Below are 27,914 nucleotides of genomic sequence, written 5' to 3'. Positions count from 1 at the left end.
ACACCACTGATGATAAATTTCTTAAATGATGGTGCTGTCTAGGGATAATGACTCTAAGAGCAAATGCAAGGTAATGTAGTGACTTTTTTTTTTAATACTGGATTCCAGAAAGAATATGGAACCATCTCAAAGCCATTTTCATATGGGGGGAATGTTAAAATATGCAATATTTCAAGCACTATTTAACAAGCACTTGAACAATAGCAGCATTGATGATAAAGGTTCTACATTTAAAACCAGTCCTTTTATTCTGTTGTCTTTTAGCTGCATTTTAGATGAAATTTTGTCAGATTCTGTTGTTAAACCTTTATTTGAGAGTGTTTTAAGATTAGGTTTTTTTTTTTTTTTTAGTGATCACTTAAAAGGCACATCTAATTTTCATTGTGAACAAAGTATAGTCTTTCTCATGGTCTTATTTTTGAATTTTCATTCTTGTCTTTCCACAGGCCAAATTTTTAGGATGTTTGTTCATATGACCAGAGCCAGTAAGATTTTATTAATTGGCAAGCTTAAAGGTTACAGTATCCTTGCAATTGCAGAAGAATTGCCAGACAATGGCAAAATCTTTGCCTGTGCAGAAGCGCCGTATCTCGGAGTGAACAGCCAGGAAGCATTTGATTATTCCTCAGATGGCAAAAAGATAAGCATGCGAGTGGGACCAGTGGCAGACACCTTGGAGGTAAAGTCAGCTGGAAGGGGAGTTTGGGATCTCTTGTGCAGAGCACATTAAAGGATTTCAGACAGGTCCTATTTCCTGCCCACAAGATGCTGGATGGTGGCCCTGGAGTGCTTGCAAATGTGTGAACACACTCTTACACTGAGGTTATTTCTTATTTCCGATGTATGATGGGGCAGCTCTGTCACACAAGAGAGTTTTTCTCCCTTTTAACTAAAATCCTGCAGCTTTTTGATCAGAGGGATCACAGGCTCTCAGTGTAGGTCGATAGGCTTCAATGGCAGTTTAACTCAACATGGGTTGGCTTTGCTGCGGATCCCTAATTCCAAGTATAACAAACAGGAAGAGTGTATCTGTACCCTGCTGAGCCAGCTTTTGAGAAGGACAGCTTGCTCCCAATGTTCACAAGAATTGGGAAAGTCCTGGAGAAGTTTGTAATTCTACCAAAACCTCTTACTATTTTTCCCCACTGCAAACTCTTAGAGGAATTAGACCCTGCTTTCTCACTTCCAGAGCAATGTGATAAGCCTCAGACAAATAATGCCTTAGCTGTACTTGTTTCATTCTGACTGGTGCCTTTGTCCCAAGAAAGAGAAATCTTATGATTGCCAGCAGTTCACATTTAATTCCAGTTTATGGATCTCCAGGACATTGCTGCTGGTCCAGCATGAGACAGGTGGTGCCCATAGCAGGTTCATTTAAAAGCCTTTCTATTATTAATACAAATCAATTTGATCTGATTTCATTTTCAATCTGGATGTGTCAGTGTGAGCTCAATTGTAACTTTATTTGCATTAGCAGGTACCATATTTATTTCTAAAATGAAATGGCCAGGAGCTTTCTGACCTCTGGTTTTCATGACCTCCAAGTTTGATAAGAAAGAAACAAAGAGCTTTGCAAGTATATGAATAAACGAAATGTTACAGATCACCTGCAATGTGCAGCATTTAAAATCCCAGCTCCCCGCAGTGAGTGTGAAATTAATTGAATTGCTGTTGCTCTCTAGTGCCCATTCTGTGCAACTGACTTACTGTGACTGAATTAAAATATCTAGAGGCAGGCAGAGTACATGCTGTGTAGAGATTAAAGAAGGGAGCAAAGACATGAAAATTAAATCCTTAAAACAGAATGTTGCAATTGATTTTATATCCTCCAATTGCAACATGAAGGCACATCCTGACCCCAGTTCTGCAGGTGCTCAGAACTTCAAATACCTCTTGGAGCTGTTGGGAACAGAGATGCTCGTGTTTGGCAGGAGAGATCCCAGCATGGGGACACCTCTCTGTGCATGATTTCTGCACTGGGCTCTGAACTTTTGCTATTCAGTGTGGCAGATGTTTTGTCATTGGTATCAGGACAATCAGGATTGTCCTACAGGTTTAATCCACAATGGCTGTAAATGCTGAAGCAATGAATTCGGTGGCCTCTCTGGTGGCTTTGCATTTTGGGCTCCTTGAGGCTTGCCCAGCTGGAGTGTGGCAGCTGCATGGGATGCCTGGGTGTGTGGAAGAGGCTCAGGCTGTGGACAGTGTGCTGCCTTTTCCTTCCCAGATGACCAGTGTAGGTTGGAGACTAAGCAGGCTTCCTTTACTGCCCAAAGAGAGGCAGGAGGACAAGGCAGTCAGAGGCAGGAGATGGGTGAGGGATGGCACAGCAGGGCTCTCACAGCTCAGCTTCACAGAGGAAGTGGAGAACATTTCTGTCCCCCGCGGTCTGTGGGGAGGCTGGTCTAGAGCAGAGCAGTCTAACACTTGTTAAAGAGCACAGTGAGGTTTAGAAGAGCTGGAACAAGCTCTGGCAAGGATCTTCCTTGTTGCCTACAGTGTCTACATCCTTAGGTGTTATTCTTGTCCCTTTGGAGATATTAGAGGGCGGAGATGGTCACCCACCAATTGGTCTTTGTCTGATGCAGTTTCCTTGCTTGGTGATAGTGGCTGAATTCTGCTTCTAAGCTGAGTGCAACAGGGCAGGATTTCTGCTTATCTGCTGCTCCTCAAGTTTTTGCAGTAATACAACTCCTGGAAGTAGGATTTGCCTCACTGCCCTGGCCCTTTCGAAGCAAGAAAATGTCCTATGATCCATAGATTAACTACCTGTCAGGGAATTCCTCTTCTGCTGCATGAAGCTGTGATTCAGCATGTCCCAACTGTCAGAAGGTGTATGATCTCTCCCTTCTGGTGTAAAACCAGTCTACTCAGGAGTTGCATCCCAGCCCCTGGGATGTCATCCAGGTGCTGCAGGATGTGTCCAGTGCTGCCCCCACATCTTTGGCTGCTGCCCTTTACAAGGAAGCTGCCAGATCTTGCAGCTTTACCACAAGGATGCAACACATTGGTGCCAGCGCACCACAGACAGTGGGGCCATTATGTCACCCCTGTGGCTTTGGCTCTTCCTCCTAAATCCACGGCTCATCAGGGCTGAGAGTGAGTGGAGGGCAGTGCAAAGGCAGCACACCAGTCCATGGCAGCACCTTGACCAGGCTCTCTGACGCCTCTGGATGCTCCCTTGTGTTATCACACAGCACTGGTGGGGTTGGCCTGTTTCCTTCCCTCCTGTCCCAGATCACAGCCAGCGCAAAACATCTGGGATTTTGACCTGCCAAGAGATGCTAAGTGTCTGACAGGAGCCAGAGAGCTCAAATACACAGTAGGGTTCATTTGGTATCTGAGGGCATGATGATAAACTCCCACCTTCCCCCCACAAGAGGGACAGACACTGTCAAGCTGGGGGAGGTCCCCACCAGAGCACAGAGCCCACATGAACCACAGCACGCTCTGTGCCCAAGGGCCTCAGGAATTTTACCTAACATTTTGAAATGTGGGCTGAGGCGAAGCCTTTCTTGGGGTTCTTCTCAGGTACAGGTGTCTTCAGTGGGAATTAGCTATCTATTCAACATGTCCTGGGCCATCGTTTAAAAACATTTCCCAACAAATCTTCCCTTAAGTCTAAGCTCTGTTGAGCCATGCCTGGATAATGTGCCTTGCTGTGGATCTGCTGCCAGCAAGAGCCTGATCTTGCACAAAGAGCTTCCTTCAATTCCCAGTGGGCTTTTGATGAACAATGGATGCAGGATTGAGTCTGGAGGGAATGCAAACTATCAGGAAATTATTCCCATCCATTATTTTGATCCTTCTATTTTAAAATTGAAAATGCAACACAAAAAATAACATGGTGTTTGCAGCCGATTCTGTTGATTGTAGGGCATTGTGGAAGCATGTCAGGGTTTGCTTTCTTCTTTTTTCCCTCCTTTTAGCAGACAGAATAGGTGAAGAGGTTGAGCTGCAGATCTCATTTCTCCTGTTTTGCTGCTTGTGAAGTCTGCCAACAGAATCCACCTTGACAAAGTCAAGGACTCTGCGTTTAATGTTGAACTGAGTGAATAAATTATGCATGAAATTGTGTCGGAGTCTCTAGTGTGCTCTAGAATTGCTCCTTTTGATATGAAAGGTTAATTCAGAAAGGAGTCCAAAATAGCTGGAAATTGTGGGGATAAGTGGATAGTATTCACTGTTGTGAGCTGTTATTACTAGAAATTGCATTCCCTCTCTGGCTTCCCTAGAGATTTCGCTTTGCCGGTGAATATAAACTGTACTCAATAGAATAGCATTTAGGAGTAACAAGAGTGTATGTCTACACACAGTAAAATATTCTAATGGTGTTTTAAAAGGAGACTGTACTTTTTCATGTATTCTGTGCACCCCAAGGATGGATTGCTATTACATTTAGGTCAAGAACAAGGCACAGGAAAGGTAATAAGTTTTGAGTACATCTTTATTACAAATATGGTGACTGTATGATACATATCAAAGGAACTGGGCAGTCATTTTTTTTCTGATTGAGTTTGTATGTGCCTTATGAGAGTGTTGTCTCTGATTAGGACTCCAATCAGGTTTTCTCTGAGCTTTGACAGAAGATTCATTCATGTTTTTATTCGAGATGTCCTCTCCCTGATCCCTTTCTCATGGTCACTTTTGGTACATCTCCTCAGTGGAATGCAGTGTTACACTTCTTTTTTTTTTAATCCAAAAGGAAGTTAATGACTCACTGTAAGAAAAAGCATTAATTTTAGCCAAGTTTGCTCTGAATTAAAACTCTTATTGCCATATGTTACCATCTATGATGACTCTTTAGCAAGGAGCAGGGATTGCACTGTAAACACTCAGGAAATTAGTTTCAGCAGGATATTTTGCAGGCAGATTATTTCCTTCTGGATCTCAGCTTTCCTCACAGTTGGAGGCATTTGGGGTTTGCCTCTCCAAGCAAAGGACAATGGCATCTCCACAGTGCTGTGAGGTCCCAGGCAGGGCCTGGCCCAGTCTGTGCTGGGAGGGCCAGGGAGGTCAGTCCCTCATTTTAAATCTCCTCATCCATGCTGGACAGCTTGGAATTGTCCTCTGCACCCATCTTTCCAGTGCTTGGCTCTGCAGTTAGAGCGGATTTTTCCCTTTCTGGCTGTCTTGGTTCAGTAGCAGGTGCTGGCAGTGAGGAAACCCTCTCCTGTGTGGTGCCCTGGCCATGGGGACCACCTGTCTGGGTGACCTGTGTTTTGCTAGCCAAGGGGCTCCAGGAAACAGGGAAGTTTCCTCTCCGTGTGGCTGTTATCCTGCTATGTAGAGGCTGCTCTAGAGGCAAGGCTGGTTCAAGGAATTTCGTGGATTCCTCTTATAGCCCTGGAGCTGTTTCTAGCTAAATATGGAAAACCCAGCAGCAATTAGGAAGCTGTGGGAACAAGAAGCTTAAATGATGGCAGGTCCCAGTACAAACTCAGGCTATTCCTTACCTGTGTCAGGCACTGGGTATCTGGAAGACAGGAAAGGTGCCTAAGTGACCTTCCTGGTTGGCCATTCAGGACTCAGTGAAGTGGCAGAAGAGAAATGCCTTAGAAACCATGGCCTGGCAGTGCAAGGACAAGCCAGGTGTGCACTAGTTACACATCCAACCCAGGCACCCTCCTGGGATGGATGCTGGGATGTTGAAAGGTGGTTTATCTGTGTCAGAAGACAGATAAGAAAGAGATAAGCTGTCAGCAGGTAGGCGGTACAGAAAGAGGGCTGAAATGAGAAATCCAGCTAATATCCAGAGAGCTGCACAACTCCATATGGACCTAATGAAGTTAATGCATAAAAGTGAGATTCTTTTTCATTAGGGAGCCATCCCACGGAGCAGGAGGAGCATATGTTCAGCGATGGCCACATCTGTTTCTGGATGTCTGCCCCCCACCTCCTCCACCCAGGAAGGTTACAAGTCAGAAAGTAGTGATAAGTCATGATAATTACTTGAATTTGGCTTTGGCTCTTCTCCCTGGGGAATAAGACCTCTAATCTCTCTTCTTGATGGGCTCCTCTGCCCAGCTTTCATCTTCTGACCCTTCCTGAAGTATCTACATTGGACAGACCAACTGAGGTGCAACATGACATAAGATACTCTTCCACAGTAGCAGAAATGTTCCTGCTGCTTTCAACCAATGTGGCTCAAGAGGGAACCAGGGCAAGGTTTTCTTATTGGCCATGCAATGAAAAGATGAATTCCAGGAATCCAGATGTCCCAGTTTCTTCTACATTTATTATAAACCAGCATATATTTGGCCTTAAGGTCTTCTTTCATTATAGTGTAGTATCAAAAAGCATCCTAAATGTGGACTCATGAATGCTTTTGGCAGAGCTTCTGCGCTATCAAGCATCTGCAGTTAAATATGACTGTCCAAGCTGAATTCCCTCACCAGTAACAAGCTCACAATGGCACCAGTTTGCACAACAGAGGAGTGCAGAGCTTCAATGATCTGCTTTCCTCCATTTCCTTGTCTGATCCACACAGTCCCTGCCTCAGAAAGGCTCCTGAAATCTCTCTTTGGGAGCCATTAACCTTACTCCCAAAACCAAATTAGTTTTTCACATTCTGTTGCCATTGTTGATGCTTTTGCTGGTACATCCCAAGGGATGGCTTATCACTTGTTGTGCACAATATCTTCAAACACAAAACGAAAATCTGGATGCAAGAAGTACAGTTAAAAGTTGTGGTAGAAAACAGAACTGCTTCTCGTTTCCCTTGAAATGCAAAGACTTGAAAGCATTTCTGCTCGCTGAGATAGGTGGATGAGCTGTTGTTTCATTGCAATGCACACAGATGCAGTTAAATAGTCCCAGATGGAATCTGAAATATTCCATAGCAGCCTCTTGGGCAGCGAGTGCATTAACTGCCACAGGAGAAGGCTGTAAAGGCTCCCATCTGGTCATCCATCAACACTTTTATACATTATCATCAGCAGCCTGCTTGGAGGGAAGGTGTGCCACATTTCTGAAAATCCAATTAGATGATAGCAGCTAGTTCTCTTTTATCCTCTCTGTTGCTGAGCCATCCAAAGCATTTTTTTAGATTAAAGAAACATCATTTTCCTTCACAGGGGCTGTGCTGCTTTATCTCTATCATGACCTGTTCTTTCATGTGCTTTATAATTCTATTATTAATTGGGATTTCAACCCTTTTCCTGCTACTGAAGTGGGACACACTAGTTTGCAATTCCCAGATCTGCCTTATGCCTCTTTTTTCCCCAGACTGATATAATTGCCACTCTTCTATTTGTTGATAGTTTCTCTTTTGAGAAGAGAGAACTTATTGCAGCACCTCAGTGGCAGGGTTTGATGCCAGTCTTACCCTGATGGATCAATTTGCTTTGACTCAAGGTATGCAGATGTTTCTGCTGTGACTCTCAACACCACAAGCTGGGATTATCCATCCTCTTTTATATCCTCATTTTCCTTGAGAAGTTCAGAGATTCACTGCTGAAGAATTGTTTGCAAAGCATGGAAAACTCCCAGAACAAGCAAGTCTAGCTTGAACAAGTTTCCCTCTGGTTTGGGGTTTATATAAAGGACAAATTAATGGCAACATGTTAAACTTTCAGGTAAATAATTAGTGTTTTCTCCAACACCATTTTTTTTCCCCAGGCATTACATGCTGAGGATGAGCACTTTGATATAGTCTTTATTGATGCTGATCAAAGGAATGCTGTTCAGTACTACAGCTTTGTCATGGATAACCACTTGCTGAGCATGGATGCAGTGATCTGTGTAGAGAATACACTCATGAAAGGACAAGTCTACCTGGAGAACGTATCAGATGAAAATGTACTAGCTGTCAGAAAATTAAATTCAGTGATTAATTCAGATCCTCGTGTTGAGCAGGTTAGTGCAATGCCATTGGTTAAGGTGCCCATGGCGCTGTATCTATGGATTTTGCAAAGTACTCTTCAAAATGTTTCTTTTGTCAGTGCCATTATCCAAAGGACCTAAAATGAACTCAGATTTTATTATAATTCACCTCACTTGAGCTCCAGGTATGAGTTTCTATATTCAGGAGTGGTCCCTACTCTGTCTACATCTTATGGAGTGTTAAAGGCAAGATAAAAGGAGAGCACTTATGAGTGAATAATCAGCTCTACAGCACAACTAAAGAATCACCACTCTGCTTTAAAGGCTCTGGGGGCTGTAGGGCATCACCAGCACAACAGGAGTCAGCAAAATCCTACTCCAGCAGAAGAGAAATAAAAGAAGTAATAGGATGCACAAACAATATGTTGTGATTTTAGAAACTGGAGAGACAAGATTGCAATTTTCCCCCTGGCATTTGTGTAAGCAATGAGTTTGGAAGAGGAATGTGAGCAAATACAAATGCCTGACATGTTTGTGTTGGAGGGAACTTCAGCTAAAGAATAGGAGTAGGGAAAAAGCTACTGTGGCCTGAGAACTATCCTTCACATCACTGGAATTTGGGTGACAGAAAGCCAGGTACAAAGCAGCTGAGAACTGTGTTATATTTGCAGGTGATTTTACCTGTGCAGAGTGGACTGAGCCTCATTCGAAGGAGCCCTGTGCCTCCAGATGCAGTGATTGAATCCAAGGTGGGTATTTCCTCTCTATGAGCATTTCTGGGAAAATTTTGTCCTGCCAAGGACAAGGACAAAATAATTTTCAGGGGTTTGGTGGCAAGAACCCAAACATTTCCTGCTGTGATCATGGACTTAGCAGCTTAGGGCTTGCCACCTTTTAGCCTCACTAGTCCAGAGTTACACTAAAGATGTTAAATCCTGATTCCTTTCAAAGTCTTCCAGATCAGCTGGTCCTGTGATGAATCTCTGGAGTCACTGGTATGCTGCTCACCAGGTGTCAGTGCCTGGTGCTCTCCTATCCTTCCCATGCAGAGGAGTGTGGGAAGATGGAGCTGAGGACCAGCTGTAATGAACCAATACAATATTTCCGAAGTAGTTATTTTTTTTCCCAAAGGCAGCACAGGATGCCCTCCTGTGCTCTCTGAGCTGGATATTTTCATGGCCTTACATTTTGCTTGTCCTGGAAAAAACGGTGCTTGTATCTTTCTCTGTTTTCTGTCGTGGGCGTCATCCAGCTGTAATGAAATTCCCATCTGGAATCATAATGGCCTAACTCAGTAAACCCAGAACCAAACAACCCGGTTGTTTTGTGGTTTCTGAGCACTCCCCAAGCTACACCCACTGGTAGTTCCTGGCATTTCAAACTCAATATTTTAAACATCTTGTATTTTGCATTTCGATTCCCGTCAGGGGGAAATGATGTATGGCAGCTGATCAGATGACAGCTTGGTTTAAGTTATTGGCTGGTATCTTTATTTGTGCACCAGCCTTGTGAAGATATTTTTATTGCACTATGCTTGACCCAAATCCTGCCTTTGGAACCTTGTTCTTAGTCTCTTAGCTGAGCCTAAGGGCAAGATTGGGCCCTGAGGATGAAATAACGGGAAGACTTAACCAGTCAGCTTTTAAGACTTTGTTTCCAATCCATCTCCCATGGGGAGCCAGGCAAGGAAATGCCATACCCTACTCTCCTGAAAGCGGAGTGTTTGGAGCATCTCCCCAAAGCACAGCCCTTCTGCTCCATTGCCTGGCACCTTAGTGCTATACCTGAGATTAATATCTGTATGGATAAGGGGGCTTTTTGGCTTGAATTAGTGATAGTTTTTATATTAATTAATGGGCCAAGAAGACATGGATCCCTGTTCATGCTCCCACCTTGTTCTCACCAGCAGAGTCCTTCAGAGCGGTCGGTGAGCTCTGCCCTTTGCTGTGCAAGGCGTTTATGTTCTTGTTTCAGAAAGAAGTGGTGAGAGATGACGTCTTCTGGGGCTGCAACCGGCGTCGCATCCTGGAGCGGCTGCGTTTGGATGGCAGGGTTGCCTACGTCACAGGAGGAGGGCAGGGAATTGGGAGAGCCTTTGCTCATGCACTGGGGGAAGCTGGAGCTAAAGTAGCTGTCGTGGATCTGGTCCTTGCCAAGGCAGAAGCGGTGGTGTGTGAGCTCAGCCTCAAAGGTAAGCACTGAGTGTGATGGGCACTGTAATGGGTGGCTTTCCTTCTTCAAACCTGACCCTACTCTGCCGTGCAATCTCCTCTTATCAAGCCCTGGTAGGGAACTGAGGAGGAGCAGAGGATTTTCATGCCATGGGCACAAAGCTTCTCCTGCCCTGTTGGTGTTGTCCCAGCAGTCATTCATACCACACTATCTGAGAGAGCTATTTATCAATATAAACTCTATTAGAGAGGCAAAGTGATCCAAACAAAATTCCTCTCCAAAAGTGCCCAAAGTGGTGAGCCATGGCTGACAGGAACAGAGAAGGGTCACCTTGTACAAGTGAGATCTGTATAACCAGCACTGAACAGAGATGGTGCTGCTCAAAGTAAATCGTGCAGCACCTCAGGCTTCACTATGGGTGAATATGGCCTACAAACTCACCTACCCATTCTTCCAGACCTAATGTCTGTGTCATGAGCCAAAACACCAAAACAAGGTAGTTGTAGTGCCAGTCTGGATGTCCCATTGTGCCCTTTAAACTGAAGAAAAGTCATTTTTCAAGTCCTCTTTCAAACATGTATACAAGGTCAGATATAGGAACAAAATAACTAATAGAAATAATAACTAAAATCCCAAATAAGAGGTAAAATCCTCTACAAGCCACTCCTGTTTTAGCAGTAAAACCAGAAAATGTAACATAAAATTGAATTTCCCCCTCGAGCCGTGCTAAACTGCAATTGTAAAGGGGAAAAAGAAAACTGGAAATATAATTTTAATGATAAAAGAAAGGATGTATTACTCATTTTATAATTCCTTCTGTGAGATTGCTCCTGAGCCTTCTTCAAAGTTTAGTACTTCATTCTCTCTAAAGATGGACATTTACGTAGGAAATTTTCACTTTACCATCTGGATAAAGTCACCAGTATTTGTTTCCACTCTGACTTCTGCAAGGGATTGGGCCATAGAAACCATATACTCTCCAGCAAAACCAGCCCCTGCAGATGTATTTATCTCACCCAGTCTCAGGAAGGGGCAAGGAATGGTGTCATTCTGGTTTGAATCCTGTCCTGAGCCTCTCCAGAGAACATTTGAAACAAAACATCCCTGTCTCCACAATCCCAGCTCCAGCAAGCAGGAGACACTTCGAGTGTCGGTGCAAGGATTAAAGCTCTGATCCCAAATAGCGACCGAGAAGGAAGAGTCCAGTTCCTATTACAAATTCTTGGGTCATCCAGTCACTCCTTCCCTGAAGCTTTTCTCTCTCATGCACCGGAGCCATATGGTTTTGGCACAAAGTAGCTGTGCCCATCACCTTAACTCGCCTTTTGGACATTTTTTCCCTGAAACATCCTGCATATCAAGCAGAGCTATTTGGATAGAAGTAGGCTACTTGATAGAGCCATGAGACTTTGGATGCCAACAGCCTATTGGGAAACAAACTTAGCACATCTCCAGGGCATTTTCAGTAGGTGTTTGATCATCCACCCTTCAATGGCTGCCCTACATCTCTGCTCCTTCAGCTGTGGGCTGCCAGCCTGGAGGAGGTGGGAGATTGTTCCAAAATGCAGTTGGAGAGGTCATGAGGCATAGCAAATATTATTGCAGTCTAAAGTAAAGAAAATCTCACTTCTCACTCTTTACACATCTTTATCCTTTGAGGTCAAATATTATCTATCAATTTGACCAGTGCAGCTGGTCAGGGCACATCTCTTCCATCTCATGATGGGTTTTGAGGTTTCAAATTTATTGTCATTCCCTGTTGGAACAACCCCCAAACTTTGTAAAGCTTTTGTGAAAGGGAATTATATCCAAATGCCCGTTTTCGGAAAGGATCTAAAAGGTCAGGTTTTCAATCTCTTTCTCTCCAGAGGTAACTAGAGAGTCTAGCCTGGACCTCAGAAGCTTTCCCTTGAAAACTTTTTGTTGAAATCAATGTTTCCACGAAACATTTTGGCTTCAAAGAAGTATCATGCTCTGTTGGAAATAAATTTTGACAAAAAGGTTCAGCTAGCTTTACTCTCAAAATATTCACTTGAGTAAATTGAAGCAATCATAACATTAATACGTATTTTTCCTGCTGTAATAAGGACAAAGAGGCTGTAATATTTCCTCTATGGCTGTAGATCTCTAACTCAAAGTTGGAAGCTCAGTGCTCCAAGTCATTCCTATACTGATACTTTTTCAAAACATTTTGCTTAGCTTGCTTAGAGCCACTCTGCTTCTCATACCAAGGAGCCCTTTCCTGCCTTTTGGGATGGTGCCATCATTTCATGACAAGTTTTAAACATCAGAACGCCTGTGATCTCAGTTTTAGCTTTGTTAGACAGCTCGGGTGTACATCCCTTGTCTACAGGGGTCTTTGTTTTTAGATCCTGTGTGAATACCTTTTTCAACAGTTGCTAATGGATCCTGACAGAAGAACCAAAAATGATGAAACATAACCAAAAAATCCTAAGGGTTACCTTCCACTACACACACCTCTGTCTTCAGGGGGAATCACTGCCTCTACCCTAAGGGAAGAATTAGTCTGATGGGATTTTTAAAATGTGCATTTTCACTGTAAACTATGCAAATGCCTTGTGCAATGTCACTCCTGATCTCCTTGCCTATATGCAACGTGTTACTTCCATTTATACCGAGAGACCAGAGATGAAGCCCGTGGCAGGGGGACGTGTGTGTCCCTGCAGAAGGACACCTCAGGAGGATCTGGCACAGTGATTCCCTCCATCACAGAGCCCCTGGGCTACTCTCCTGCCCCTCTCGTCACAAACCTGCCTCCACGAGCCCCACAAAACCCAACTGAGTGCTGTGGAGATGCGCTGGCCCCATCATGCACCCAGCAGAGCCGTCCTGTGCTGGGTGTCTTGCCTCTGGTCTTGTCTGTAGATTTGAAGCTATTTTTCCACAGTTTGTTTTATTTATTATTTTTAACAGGTGGGTTGTGGGGACTGTGAAGACACAGAAAGTGGTTTCCTCCCCCCTGTCAGAGTGCAGGGATATCAGCTGAATTGATTAAGGTCGAGTGTGGGACTCTGGTTTGAAGCGAGCATGGCTTCACTGCTTCTTCGCTAGACACTCACACGTGGCACCTTTTGTCTTGTTTTTATGAACTGACCTATAAGATGAAGCTCTAAATGGGGTGAGAGTTGGAGGGCAGGTGAAGAGTCTTTCTGTTACCATTAGTAACAGGCTTGCACCCATTTTGTCTGTAAATTGAAAGATTGCAGCAACTCCCTGTGCGTTACATGTCTTGATAACAATTAGGAGGACCAACAGGGGCCGTCTGGCTGTTTTTATTCTTTCAGCATATTTAGCATAAAACCTGCAATAAAAGAAGAGATCTTGTTTTGTGGCAGAGCGTGCATCCATTTTTTAGTTGTCTGTATTTTTTCTCTGCCATGGAAATCAAGAGAACAGTGTCATCGCTGAAGGGGACAGGAGCTCCCACGCCCTGGCACCCCAAAGCAGCATCACCTCGGGCTGTGCACTCTGACAGGCTCCTGAAGGCACTGCAGATGAGGAGGAGCTTTTCCATGCAAAAGCCTCTTTCCTGCCATTTTCTTCACACACCACTGGGCAATTCCTGCTTTGTCTTGCTTTCCTGGAAGCCTCCATCTCAGCTTCATTTTGGGAGAGTCTCCTCCTAGAATAGGCTTATCCCTTTTTTAAAATGTTTTATCAGAATGATCTGAAAGAGGGACCAGTGTGGAACAAATTTGTCATTTATACAGAAGTAAAAAAATCTTGCTTTAACAGCTGCAACTTCCTACCCAGTCTGCTGATCCATGATCCAACCCCAGTGGCTGCCTCCCTCCTTCCTTCCTTAAGACCCATTTCACCACAGCCTTTATTGGTGCAGCCTTGTTTGGCTTTCAGGATGGGCATAATCCCAGTGGCATTGGGTGCCTCAGCAGGCTTCTTAAGTTGTATAATAATAAGGGTATTTAAAGCTGATTTTCATAATAAATTAAATGAAGTTATTTACGAATCAGCACTGGTGCGGAAGTCACTGGCTGGATAATTTTAGGAAAAAAGCAAAACTTCTGCATGTTTCAAATTTCGTAAATCTCTTCACTTCCAAATGTTTGCATTATTCTGGCAGTGTGATTAGCAATTAATAAGGCACTGTGAGTACCATACCTGTGCAGCTGCAGGTATTACCACTTAACTCCCACCTAAAACTGGTTCGGTTTTGTCAGCCTCCCAGCTCTCTGGGCGCTGTAATCCATCCAGAGAGCATTTTGGGATAAATTAATTTGGTTTCTGTAGCATCTTGGGGGGGACCTGGCGTAGGAAAAGCATCTGTAGAGCTGGCGGTGGCTGGGGGAGCTGCAGTTGAGGGTTTGGACAGAAGATGGTGCAGTGTTCCAAGCTTCGTCCTGCCGGAGTGGCAGCCTTCGCTCCCACACCTGGGCTCCAGCTTGGGCTCCAGCAAGCAAACCTCGCACCAGTCAGCAACTTTATAACGGTACTGCAGCAACAAACACACGTTTTGCTACTGCTTGTGGAGCAATGAATTAAGGTGGAATATACATATAAAATATAATTATATGTTTAAAATACAGCCATGTAAAAAATCTCTCTCTATATATATGAATTAAAAAAATAATCATAAAATAGAATTTTTTCTTTCCCTGTGAATTCCTGTACTGACTCCATCACTCTCGTTTCAATGCAGGCATTAAAAGCCTTGCCCTGGCAGCAGATGTAAGCAAGCCTGAGGATGTGCAAAGGATGGTGGATGCAATTGTGGCTCACTGGGGCACAGTCCACATTGCATGCAACAATGCAGGAATCAATCTCAACTCTGCAAGTGAAGAGACTTCCCTGGAGGAATGGGACAAAACTTTCAATGTTAATTTACGAGGATTATTTTTGTGCTGCCAAGTAAGTGTGAAATACTGCACTGGTTAGTTTTGCAAGAGGATATTAACATTCTAAGTATTTACTTTATCTCAAGATCTAATAACATTTTATTAATAATTATCACAATAAAATTGGTCCTAGTTTTGGTGGAGTTTAGGTGAGATTTGCTTTATATGAATTACAGATTTCGGTCAATACATTCAAAAGCAGCTGGTACTTGTTGGCTACCCAAGCCCAGGCATTAAAGAATGGCCAAAATTTTTTTGAAGGGTGGTTATTTGAAAACCAGAAGGCTTGGAGGGGGGAAATCCCAACATTAGTGATTATTTTGAAAAAATATTGCCAACAGTGAAGAGGTGTGAAATGGCAATGGAATTTTTTCCTGCATCAGCCATTTTTATACCAAGTTTTTATATCAAGTGCTTAAAAAAATGTGTTAGCACATCAACTCTTCTGAAAAGTGAAGACTAATTTATTATCATGTCATTATTAGCACAATCACAGAAAGGGTCACTGGTCTTTCCTTTAATTTCTGTCACAGGCTGCAGGCCGCATTATGCTGAATCAAGGATATGGGAAGATAATTAACACAGCATCTATGGCAAGTTTAATAGGTGAGTGATGAGAGCTAACAGTTGTGCTTCAGAATCCATATTTTAATTACTACCGATGCTATTTGAATCAATTAAACCTGTATTGGGAAGGAGTAAATCACTGACATTTCATATTAGAGGAAATGTACTACAAAATTTTTATTGATATCATTTTTCAACATTTATCTGTCCTCAATGTTTTAGAGCACTTATTACTTTTTATTGAAAAGGTGGAGTCGCATTCTCTGACTCCAGTGCATGGATACCACAGGAGAAGTGCTGCTTCCCTCCATGCTGTTCCTGGCAAACTCCTTGGCATGTGGGAAGCTGAGCCCACAAGATGCTTACAAGCCACCCAAAAGATTTTGTGCCAATATTTGCCCTGGTACCCATGGGTTTTATAACATTTTCATCGCCAACAGGTGCCTGCACCAATGCTGCTGAATCAGCAGTGTCATCAAAAGCACCAATAAACCATTGTAACATATGGAATGCAATCCCTACTGCTGAGCTAATCTGGAAGGCTGCTGAGCTGAAGCCCATGTAACAAAAATTGATCAATTACACAAATTAAGCATAGCCCTTTAGGAATTTATTTTATTGGTCTGGACATCTGTTGCAGTATTGTCCAAATCCAAAAATCAAATGGTGCCTTGGGTTGCCAAGTTAGGCAAGAAAATCTAGTAGCTATAAAAGTACAACTGAAAACCCCTGTATTAATATCATGTCCATCTGCTGAATGTTACATAAATATGCAGTCTTTTTATTTTCCTTCTGAATAATGTTTATTTTTACTGTGCCCAGTTTGACATTCTATGACATTCTACTCAGTTTATTGCACAGTAACTTTAAATGGTTCTTCAAAAATCCATTTATAATGTTGTTGTTAATATTTTTTTGAAGTGTCTTTACCAGCTGTTTTACTTATGCTTAAACACAGGCACCATCCCTCCATCCCAGCTTTGTAAAGTTACAAAATCCCCCAAAGAAAAGTAGTTCTGGAAAGACTGTGAGGCTTTAAATTTCAAATACCTCAGGCTTTTCTGCTCTGCTCTAAGCAGTCAGGCTCTGGTCTATGCTTGGGCTGTCACTATCCACATCATTGTCACAAAGCAAAATTTCCTGGGAGGTGGTCCATCCTGGAGAAAGTTAGGAAGCTCTCGGAATTGGCAGAAACAGGGGATCTGCTGGTTTGGCACAGAACTCTCAGCCTTGCTGCAGCCCAGCAGTGGTGTGCTCTGCTTAAGGAGAGGTATTTTCCAACTTTTCCACTGGGGCTTGGCACAGCTCTGCTGAGCTGGGTTGTGATGCCATTCCAACACAGCATCCATCCCAGCCCCAGCTTGGAGCTGCACCTCCTTGGCTGGCGGGCCAGGTCCAGAGCTCCACCTGGAGATCACATTTGAGGGCAGTACCAGTCCTAGAACAGGAAGGAACATTGGAAAGCAGCCCTGAGAGCAGCCTGGAAGGGTCATCCCAAGATGCATTTAAATGTCAGTGAAAGTTAGTGCATGCTAGGCCAGAAGTTAAGAGATGGAGAGATGTGTTTACCTTCTGAACCTGTTTGAATCTTGGCATTGAAAAAATCTAGTAGTTATGAAACTACGACTGAAAACCACGATGTTCATATCATGTCCATCTGCTGAATGTTAAATAAATATGTTGGTTGGTTGGTTATTTAAGTATGTTGGCCAACTGGCATAGTATGAAATGTTTCTAGAAATAGTTAGGGGATATTTTTTTTGTTGTTGTTGTAGGTTGAGTCCTTCCTCAGAGATACAGGAAAATGAGGAGACACTTAGCAGGATAGGGAGGTTTTTGTTTGTGATTTTTCCAGATACACTGCTCAGAATCAGCTTTAATTAATTGAAGATAAGCTGCATACATTTTGCATATGTGCATTTTGATTCTGGTATTCCACTGGAATTATTCCAGGCGTACGCTCCAGCAGCGGTGGCTCGGCTGCTGCGGCTCGGTGGTTCACACAGGTGTAACTCAGAGCTGTAATTTTTACAGGGAATATCTTCAGTGGGAAGTGGTCTGCTCTGCTCTGTCTGTGTGCACCTCTCATTAACATTGTGTGGCTGCTTCAAGGTCAGGCTGGGAGCCCGATGTACCAAACAAGGGTGCAAAAGCAGAGTGCCAGGTTGTTGTGGTATAACCACAGCAGCAGTGAACACCCCACAGCCCTTCCCTCCCTCCCCCCTGGGACTGAGGAGAGGATCTAGGAAAAAAGGTAAAACTTGTGGGTTGAGATAAAGACAGCTTATTATGACAGAAAAGGAAGGGCAAATAATAATAAGGATAAAACAACATGCAAAGCAAGTGGTGCACGGTGCAGTTTCTCACTACCCACTGACCCATGTCCAGTCAGTCTCCCAGCTCACTCCAGTCTTATTTTTCAGCATGATGCCATGTGATTTGGAATATCCTTCTGGCCAGCTGGAGTCAGCTGTCCTGGCTGTGTCCCCTTCCAGGTTCTTGTGCCTCCAGCCTCCTCGCTAGCAGGGCAGCATGATGCCCTGAAAAGTCTTTGGTTTAAAGTAAGACCCACTCAGCAACAACTAAACCATCAATGTGTTAACGTTATTCCTGTCCTAAATCCAAAACACAGCACTGTAACAGTTACTGGGAAAAAAACCAACTGTCCCAGCCAAAGTCAGAACTGTTTAAAACATAATGCAGCTAATCTTGGCAGAATTTTGATCTGCTTTCTTCTATCATCTCCGTCCTGAACAGGAGTGAGTGTCCTTGCTGCCCTCAAGCCTTAGCAATGCAGATTTTTTGGTGACACTGCTGGAGGCATAGATTTATTCACGAGCCCCATTTTGTATGAGTTTGGAGGGTTCCAGACTCACTCTTCTCTCTGTAAGAGACCGCCTTAGGTAAGGGAAGAGGAAGTGGCGTGGGGTGCTTTGCTGCAGAAATCCCATCCAGAGCCAGAGCTTCACAGCACCCGTTAACTTCTTCTTGAGTTCTTCCTATTGAGAGGGGCTGAGTGTCTCAGCAGGGAAAAAGTTCATCCTCCTAATTACCTTCCTTAGATACTCTTATAAAGACAAAAGTCCATGGAAGGACTTTTGATAACTCTGTCTCATCACCCACCCCACGTTAGAAGCTGATTCTCGTTGCTTGCAGCAACTTGTTCTCACCCATATGCACTGTAGGTGCAGAGCCAGTGCCAGAACTCGTCTCCTCTTAGCAAGTGATCACTAAAATGATTTATCACAGACAGACATGTTTGGAAAGTTTAGCAAAGAACTGCTTTTGGGAGGTTACAAGGTTAACTACCGAAGTTGTATGTAACTTGGAGCTGATGCATGGCAATTAATCAAGAAATTACGTTCCACATATTTCTGAGAGCCCCCATGGCGTGCTGCGTCAGGGGGCAACAGGCACACACTGAGGGCAAAGCAGTTCTGCTGGTCAAAATGCAAATCATTTCATATTGAACAAAAAAGAGCACAGAATAAATGCTGGCAGAGGAGGGCCATGGTATGAAATGCTCTTTGTAGCAAGGAAGAGACCGCTGAATTCTGAGCAAACCTGCAGCACATGCAGAAAAAAACCCCTCTAATTGTTGCTCCCATCAAGTGTGTGCTTTAAATCTATTCACAAACATCTCTGTTCAAGGCAAAGGTCCTTGTTCACATGTTCAGTAATTCATAGCACGGCTTTTGGCTCTTTCAGAGGTTGGGGAACTCAGTTATCACCTCCTTTACACCCCTTACATTGATATATTCAAACCCAAGATTTTAAGTCAATAAAATCAGTAGTGGGTGCGTTGGGATGTCATGGGTGGGAGTGATATAGAACTGATGCATCAGCTTAATTTATTAAGACCAGTTTAATGCCAGCTACCAGTGCTGCTTATGTGCTTTTATCAAAATGCTGGGAGTTGGGGTTTTGCTGCTGAGCCTTGCGCAAACCCTGTGATTCCCTTTCTTCCAGGGTTCAGCATTATCCAACCCCACAGGCTGGAATTGCCTGTCTTTGTGGCTGCTGATATTTAGCCCTGATGTTCCCCACTCTCCCTCCACCAGAGTGAGCAGTTCAGTGAGGCTCGGTGCTGATACAGAGCTAATTACGGATTGATGCTTTGCACTGGGTTTATTAATGAAGTCCGAATGGCAGCCAGAAAAGTCCAAGGAGAGACACTTTGTGGGTGTAAATCCCAACACCTGGACTGACTTGGATTGACTCCCGTGGGTTTAAAGCACTTTACACCCACAGGGGATTTGTCCTTAAGTAGCTTTCACTGAGCTGGAGAGGGGCAGAGCCACCCGAGCACACAGCACTAACAAGCTTGAACATTGTAATTAGCAAGCTGATCATTTTCTGTCTCTGACTGACATGTGACATCTCTGAAACATTTTCAAAAGCTTCAGATTTTGAAAGTGGTGGGTGTTCTGAATTTTTGGGATGCACCTGTGTTCACATGCACACAAACACCCGTTAGATAATAAGATGTGTTTGCTTCAGAGTAGGGATAATTTAAAAATTAGGGAGAATAATTTGTTCCAAGAAGCTATATATAATATGTTATATAAAATCTGTTATGCACTTATATCATATTTTATCATATAATGTCATATCAAACAATTTACTGTTACACTCAGTTATCACATCATATATTATCTATTATATATCATATTTTAAATAATATTAATATATTACATAACTTGGAATACATAATCTATAATAGAGATTATATTGTTAATTATATAATATTTTATAATTTTATGGTAGCATATTTTATTAGTATTACAGTGTACAAGTATATAAACATACATATGTGTATAATATATGAATGTGCATATGTGTATATGATTATTTATCTTTCTTCAGAGGAGTCAAATATTGTATTATAATATATATCTTTATAATAAATAATCTTTAATATCTTATATTTATATCATCTTTAAATATATACCTTCAATACATTGGTTTTGTCTTTGCCCAAATAAGGTAACTTTCAAGTGTCTTTATTTTTTTTTCACCGCTGTTTTCAAATAGCTCATCTGCTGAGACAAAATTGTTAGATGGCAAAATACTACTTAGGGATTTGTGTTGTAGGTGGCTGAATTCTTGCTGCTCCCTGCCTGGTACCTGGGGAAAGGGCAAATAGCTCATCTCAATGCAGGGAGTTGTCTGTGTAGTGCCTAAGGTATCTTAATTTGGGAAGAATAAATAATTTTCTCCTTCTGAATCCCTTGTAGTCCCTCACCCACAGAAGCAGTTGGCGTACAACGCCTCCAAAGCCGGGGTCGTAAAATTAACACAGACATTGGGAACCGAGTGGATTGACAGAGGAGTAAAAGTCAACTGCATTTCCCCGTAAGTAAAATGTAGTCTCATTTTGAAAGTACAAAGGGAATGAAATGTTCTACAAAGCTCAAATGAACACTATCTCAGCAAATAAAGTTTCTAATTAGCAGGTGGATTGCATCCCTTTTTATGTTGTCTTTTCCTTAACAAAGGTTTAAATACTTAGAACCAAGCCTGTTCTGTTGCTGTGTATACTCAGGGATTTAAGGAGAGGTTTTAGCATTTGATAATAGGTTTTCCAATAATGTGAAGGGTAGTTTTTAGCATTTCCCTTCCAGATGAAATATTTCCTTAGTCTGTCCAAGCCTTCTGTGGTTAAAGAAAGGGTTTTGACACTTAATAGACAATACTTCTTTTCCCTTTTTACTTGAGACAAATATATAGGCACTTTAAAAGCTACATTTTATTGCTGTTATTGAGCTGCTGTTCAGCTCTGACAGTCACAGGAGGCCAGGTGCAGTTTTGTAAATATATATATATATTTATTACAAATTACATTTTCCTTATTTTTAGAGACTTCAAGCTCTATGTTTTGGGTACTTATTCACAAAGAAAAGTTTTCCTACCAGATCCACTTTGTCTCTCCCTGTTTCTCACACACATGCCCAACCAGTCATTTTATTAAACAATTAGCAGTGCATGATAGTGCTGAGTAGAAACCCAAGTGGATAGCGTTAATTGGAAGCGGTCAAATTCTGTAGACCATTGAAGTCAATCAGAGTAAGTAAGAAGGGCAGGATTTTAACCCAGGAGTTAAATTGTAATAACGAAGATAATAATGTACATCAAATTAGGGAAAACAAATCACATATTTTAATCCACGAAGTGGAGGGAAAAAAAAAATCACAGAGCTTAATGGCAAGTGCCTCTGTTTTTACTGCTGGTCTGCTCTCCCCGTGCTTGTGCTAGCTGTCTTCCTTATGACTATTTATTACTAATTATACCAGTGACTCCAGCCGTCGCTCTATGTGATCCACAGATTCTTTCAACAGCATCTTACTTCCTAATGGGATTTTCCCCATGCCAATGCTAGCAGCACGGTAATGGTGTTCCCACAACTAGTGCTAGTGAATTTACACTGGCTTTCAGGAGCTGGGGAGATGAAGGGAATTAGGGAAGCTCAGCAGGACCTGGCAGAAATTGTATCTGAAAACATACGGGTAATCTGCACCAACAGAGGTGGGATGGTTTTGCCAAATTCACAGCAATTATGGATGAGAAGGCTCTTAGAGGAGGAATTACCTGTTTCTTAGGGGCTTACATAAATTTAATAAACAGGCACCGAATGATCAAAACTCACTGTTTTGTACAAGCTGGAAGCAAGCACTCACATCTAGAGAAGTTATGTTCCTGGAGACAGTTGTCAGAGCACGGAGAAAAAATAGACAGCTTCTCTTTCTACTTTTCAAAGCAACACAGGGTTGCATTTTGATAATCTCTACCTGTCTTAAACTCTAGCTCTGAGCTTAAAATCCTACAACAGGAAGGGGTGATGTGTTGCTTTTTTGGAGAAACAGCCAACAAGGGCGCATGGAGAACAAATATTTTGCTGTCTTTTATGTTCCCTGTTCTGGACAGAGCAGTTTTCCCTAATGCAGGTGGGAGCCTGGACTGAGCTGCTCTGGAGACCAGCAGAACTTCCCTCACAGAGATTCCAAGCTCTGGCTGAGCGCCTTGTGGTGGGGCTGCCCAGGGAGCTCTGGGCAGGAGGAAGGAGCCTGCAGTAGCTCATAGAGCTCAGATCCCTCATCACATGAGCAAAATATTCTGAGTGAATAGCTATTCACATTTGCACTTCTGTCTGTGTGAGATGTGAACCTGCATTTCAGTGCACATTTGGACCCATCCCCCGAACTGTGGACCCCACCAGTGTCACTGTCTCTTGATGGGACTCACCGAGGACCAGGGACACCTTCAACCCACTTGATCTGAGTACCCAACACCAACAGGAGCCTCAGTGTCATAACAGGATGGGATTTTAAGGAGTCTGAGGAGCACAGATGTAGATATGGGGTATGATGGTACCCAAGATCAGCTCTGGATAAGTAAAATAACTGTGTCCTTAAGTACTTTGCCCCTCCCATTCGTGGCTGCATTAAAGCTTTAAGGCACTCTCAGCATGCCTCTGTCTGAAGCTCCAAATGCTCCAGTCTGGCCTTAAACATTATTTCACCATGCAAACCTTTTGGCCTTTTCCCCCTCTTCCTATCTGGTCACTTTTTATCAACTTAATTTCTTAATGAGTGCATAAAACTTATGCAGAGCAATGCATAAAAGTTAGCAATGCGTAAAATATTATGACAGAGTTCTTAGGATGATTTATTGCATTTATAAAATTGAACATGCAGGCTTCTCTTGCTGGCCAGGCAAACCTGATGCCCAGGGAGAGAAGAGATTCCCTGGGTGTTTTGGATGGCTTAGGCTGTTGCTATCGTGGAAACTGTGCTCAGTCCTTGTGCCACCGTCCAGTGCCATCACCTCACAGCCTGCTGCACAACAGATGCCAAAAGAATGAAGAAGGTCCTGGAGTCTTCCTGAAAGGGATAGGGGGGTTGAACTGCAGAGGGGACCGGGATGTGGACAGGGACTTTTACAGAATATTGACTGGTGGCTGATGCCCAGCTGCCCACAGGGTTTAGTCTCTTTGTTGGTCCCAGGACATGGAAGAGTGTTGGGTGTGATGGAAGAGGGGATTCTGGAAGGTGTCTGGTTTTTGGCATGTGCAGCATTAGAACACGTCATTTTTGCAGCCATTACACTGAATCAATCTTCATTTTTTTGGCTAATTACTGCCTTCTTCTTGATTAGCAAGACATGAAATGCCATAATGTGATGACCTTTGGGATGGGCAGCTGGAAGTTGGTATTAAGGTCAACTTGCAGCCAGGCCAGCAGCCCTGGGGGATAAACCACGTTCCCCACTGATGGGCTGCAGGGATTTGGGTTTGGGCTGATGAACAAAGAGGTTTTGTGTGCCCTGCATCCTGCCCTGCTCCTCTGGGGCAGCATGAAGGTAGCCACACAGTACAGCACCAGGCTTGTGGACCCAGAAAGCAGGCAGGGCAGGATCACTGCAGGTTTGGGGAACAACCCATAAAGGGGAAGGAGAGGCAGAGCTGGCAGGAGAAGGAGCACCCCAGCATCACCTGAAGGCATCCCAATTAAGCAGCATTACTATCCCCATTAAGCAGCAGTCGTTGCTGGTAAGTATCTTTGGACTTAAATCTTAATTCCTTGGGAGATGTCCCAATTAAGTGGATCTTGTGATTAAACACTTCCTGATTAAGTGGAGTGTACTTAACTCATTCAAATTAATAACTCATCTGAAAGAAATCAAGTTACACACAGATGGAATCTTTTTTTGCTCTCATTTGGGGATTGAGTGCACGTAACAATTCCAGTTAAGTATCTGGTAAGTGATATTTTTCCTAATGTGTCTCTCGAAGTGGAAATGTTTTAGGCAATTGTTTTTCCTCTCTTTTTTTTTTTTTTTTTGCGGTCTTTTTTTTACCGTCATGTCTCAAATTGTCCTGGGTATCAATAATGAAATATTGATGCTCATCTCTAATGTTGAGGAACCAGCAGTTTGATATTACATTGACATGCAACAGAAAGTACTGATAGGCTCAGCACTGCATACGAGATGAGGTAGGGAATTAATGCATTGGCAGTTGTCTTTGCTGGAACTGGTTAGGAGCCAACTAAAATCTGCCTAAAAGGGTTCGACAACATTAAATTGCCCAACTTGGCACCAAAGCTTTCCCAGAAGATGTGTAGTATCAATGACATGCCTAATATTTATAGTGCCATCAGTATGTGTGTTTGCAACTTTTAAGTTTTGCCTTATATTTTTTTCTCATTTCTATAACAAAAATTTGCAGTGAAGTTTGGTTATATGTTTAAATTTTTGCTACATGGAGTGAACCTAAAGAAAGGTCCAGCAAGAGGCACAGCGTGGTGATTCGCAGGCTGCAGTGATCAGACCAAAGATCATTTTTCTGAACAGATTGAAAAACGTCCTCTTTTTAGCAAAATCTGTTGTGATGGAGGACTGTGTGTTTTATTCCCTAATCTGCATTCCCTCAGGGTTAAAATATATCTGTAAATGAAAAAAATAAGAAAATCATATGGATCTTGTTCTGCTCTTGGATAGTGTAAAGCCAGAATGATGATGATGGTGATGGTTTTGTAAGCGCAGTGAGAGGCATGTAAGGGAAAGGAGTTCAATGTATTTCATGTCTGCTGCTCAAAGCACGTTTCTCTCTGAAGAAAACCAGTTCTTGAAGAGTTTGGGAATGCAAGGAGGGAGAGCAGGGGGCTGTGCTTGAAGGAAATAAATAAACCATTCGCAGTCCTATACTGGAATGTGCTTGATTTTGTTACATTGCCAGAACTTAAGTGAGCTGCATCGCTCTGTTTCTGAACTGCTCTGCTCTTTATTGACAATTACAATAAAATATAAAGCTGATATTTAAATCCTGCCTGATTAGTGCAAACAGAAATATTTGGGGGAAAATTTGAATTAGTTCCACTTCATAACAGAGTAAATAGTGGATTTCAGCCTTCATTTAAAACAAAAGGTAAATCTCATACCCAGAATCCAGTCTGTCTCAAAAAATTATTTCCTTGGAAGTCTAAATTGGGATGCCGATGAAGTTTCAGAACAAAACGGGTATTTTTATACTTTGTTCATTTCATATTTATCACTAGCTTGTTTGCTAATTTTCATTTGCAAGAGGCAATTCTTCCAGCTAACTGGCTGCCTCAATGGGCCACTGATTTCTTTGAAGTGACAGTCTGTAAATATGCATAAAAAAGAGATGCAATTAGCGTGTGTGTGGTTCAGTGCAGCCTGATTTCATTGGCAAGTTTACCCACAGTGTTGATAAGCTACATTATCTAGAAAATTGGCCGCTGAAAAACAGCACCTCTGATTGCCAGCAAAGGTTCCAGATAACAGGGTGCTGAAGAGAAATATAATTGAGGTTGAATATGTTAACCAAGGTGTCACATGCTCCTTAGAAGCGCTAATTTATCAGCATGTTGGAATTTTTATTAACATTTGGAATGCATTTCTACCACACTAATGAAGTGGAATTGGCAGTTCAGGTTTTAGTTATTGTCATTTCTGAGAAGTTAAATGTAATTTCTTGTTAGACACAGTTATGTAAATATATTTGTTCAGGGGCTGAAAAAATTATACATTTCACAAAATACAAATATGTTGTTAAGGAGGAGTATGACAAATCAGTTGCAGTTAAAGTCATAAAAGCCAGCCAAATCTTCACCCTGCATTGTGTTTCCTGCAGCATCATTTTTTAGGGCACCTGAAAAAAACCAAACTTACCAGAGTTTTAGTAAATGGTGGAGTCACTCATTAGTGTAAAAGAGGCAAGACAAGTAAATCAGTGTGATTTGTCAGGTGTTGGTTTAGGGGAGATCACACTGAGCATGTTGTGCTTATTTCTGCCTCTCCTTTTTTTGTGTGGAAAGGGTCAGGTGCCCAGAAGGGCACTGGCCTTTGTTACGCTTGTTTTCTGACAATGAGGAGTTGGTCTGTTTTCAGTCTCTGGGCTGTACACAAACACGGTGTGTGACAGTTGTAGAGTGATGAGAAATTGGTAGAAGTTCAACAGTTCCCAAGAGCCACGACAGACCCGATTCAAGGCACTTTTGCTTCCAATGCTGTGCTTCTTTTCTAGAAAAAAAATTCAAACTGGTGATTATGAGCAACCTAAAAGTAAGGGGATTGTGCTATTAGCTAAGAAGATTGTGTCTGTGTGTGTTTACTTGAAAGGAAACCTCTGAGCTGCCCATCAGCAGCGAAAGGTGATGATGGGAAAAGAGCGTCATGGAAGTTCGCACCATGACTTTCAGCAAGGGCACGGCAGGCTGGATGTGCTCATCTCCTTTGTGCTATTACACTGTTTTCCTTCTGAATTAACATCTCAAACACCTCTAGGTGCTGCCTTTCCTTCTGGGCAGGACCCATTGCTAAACCCTTGGTCCGTGTGCTCGCTGCAGGGGCATCGTTGACACGCCGCTCATCCGCTCGCAGGAGCTGCGGCCGCTGGTGCAGCGCTGGCTGGCCGACATTCCCGCCGGGAGGCTGGCCCAGCCCACCGACCTGCAGGCTGCCGTCGTCTACCTGGCCTCCGAAGCCTCAGACTACATGACGGGCCATAACCTGGTCATCGAGGGTGGCCAGAGCCTGTGGTGAGGGGTGTCTGCCAGTCTCTCCCCCTCAGGAGCTTTGGAAAGGTCATATTAGAGTTTAGTTTAGTCCCAGCTTTGGCTTGTGCTACTATGTGGCCAGCTAATATGAAAATATTGGTTTTTTTCTTTTGGGTGTTAATTTGGACACTTGTATAATGCACAGGAAAAATAAGGCAAAAAAGGGGCAATCTTTCACTCCCAGCATTTTCGTGTTTTTCACTGCGCAGTCACATTTCTGTTAAATTAGTATTTAATGATATAAAAGTACATTTACTGCAGTGAGATTTGGCTATTATTTAAGTTTAACAGGGGGCATTTTTAAAGCAATATTAGCTGGTCTGTGTAGTTTATTGTTCTTAGGCAATTTTTTTGTATTCAAGTTGTTCCAGTGACATCTGTGAGTGGTGAAAAACAGTTGGATGTAGTGTTAAAAAAAATAAATTAGTTCATTACATTTGAACCTGAGTGTTGCCATTTTATATTTACTGGTGTTCTTTAGTTTTTGACAGTGTTTTTATACAAACACCCACGTAAATGCCCCTGAAAGAACAGTGCTGCACTTAATAGAGATTCATGGTTGGTAATTATAATGGCTCTAATCCAAACCCATTGAGGTAAGCAGGGACTGCTCATATACTTTAAGTTAAATGCATGTTTAAGTGTTGATACAACTGGGTCTTTGTTTTCCTTGATAGACAGAAGTAAGCAAAGGTCGTCTTCCAAATAATTTTTTTTCCTCTTGTAACATTCTGAAGACAACTGTTGGATGTAAACCAAGGCCAGCTCAAATGATATTGATACAGTTCTGTTGGCTGAAGAGCTCATTTTGGTGATAGCATTGGGTTCATTGCTTATAGGCAGTAAAATGTGGCACAATAACCACACGGTTCTGATACTGCTCTGGATATACACAGAC

The 27,914-nt window shown here is 42.7% G+C and overlaps 1 protein-coding gene across 1 annotated transcript; it reads left to right on the top strand.

The window, feature by feature from the left end:
* The first annotated feature begins 458 nt into the window (after window positions 1-458).
* On the top strand, window positions 459-27,409 carry LOC125331337 (D-threitol dehydrogenase-like). Its single transcript, XM_048315168.1, has 8 exons — window positions 459-679; window positions 7,621-7,857; window positions 8,496-8,573; window positions 9,799-10,015; window positions 14,675-14,883; window positions 15,404-15,476; window positions 20,675-20,792; window positions 26,807-27,409. The coding sequence occupies exons 1-8, from the start codon at window positions 461-463 to the stop codon at window positions 27,000-27,002; spliced, it is 1,347 nt and encodes a 448-aa protein (XP_048171125.1). The 5' UTR covers window positions 459-460; the 3' UTR covers window positions 27,003-27,409.
* Window positions 27,410-27,914: the final 505 nt, after the last annotated feature.

Source organism: Corvus hawaiiensis, chromosome 11, assembly GCF_020740725.1.
Source record: "Corvus hawaiiensis isolate bCorHaw1 chromosome 11, bCorHaw1.pri.cur, whole genome shotgun sequence".
Lineage (NCBI taxonomy): Eukaryota > Metazoa > Chordata > Aves > Passeriformes > Corvidae > Corvus > Corvus hawaiiensis.
The sequence above is the reverse complement of the archived record's forward strand: the minus strand, read 5'-3'. Positions and strand labels throughout refer to the sequence as shown.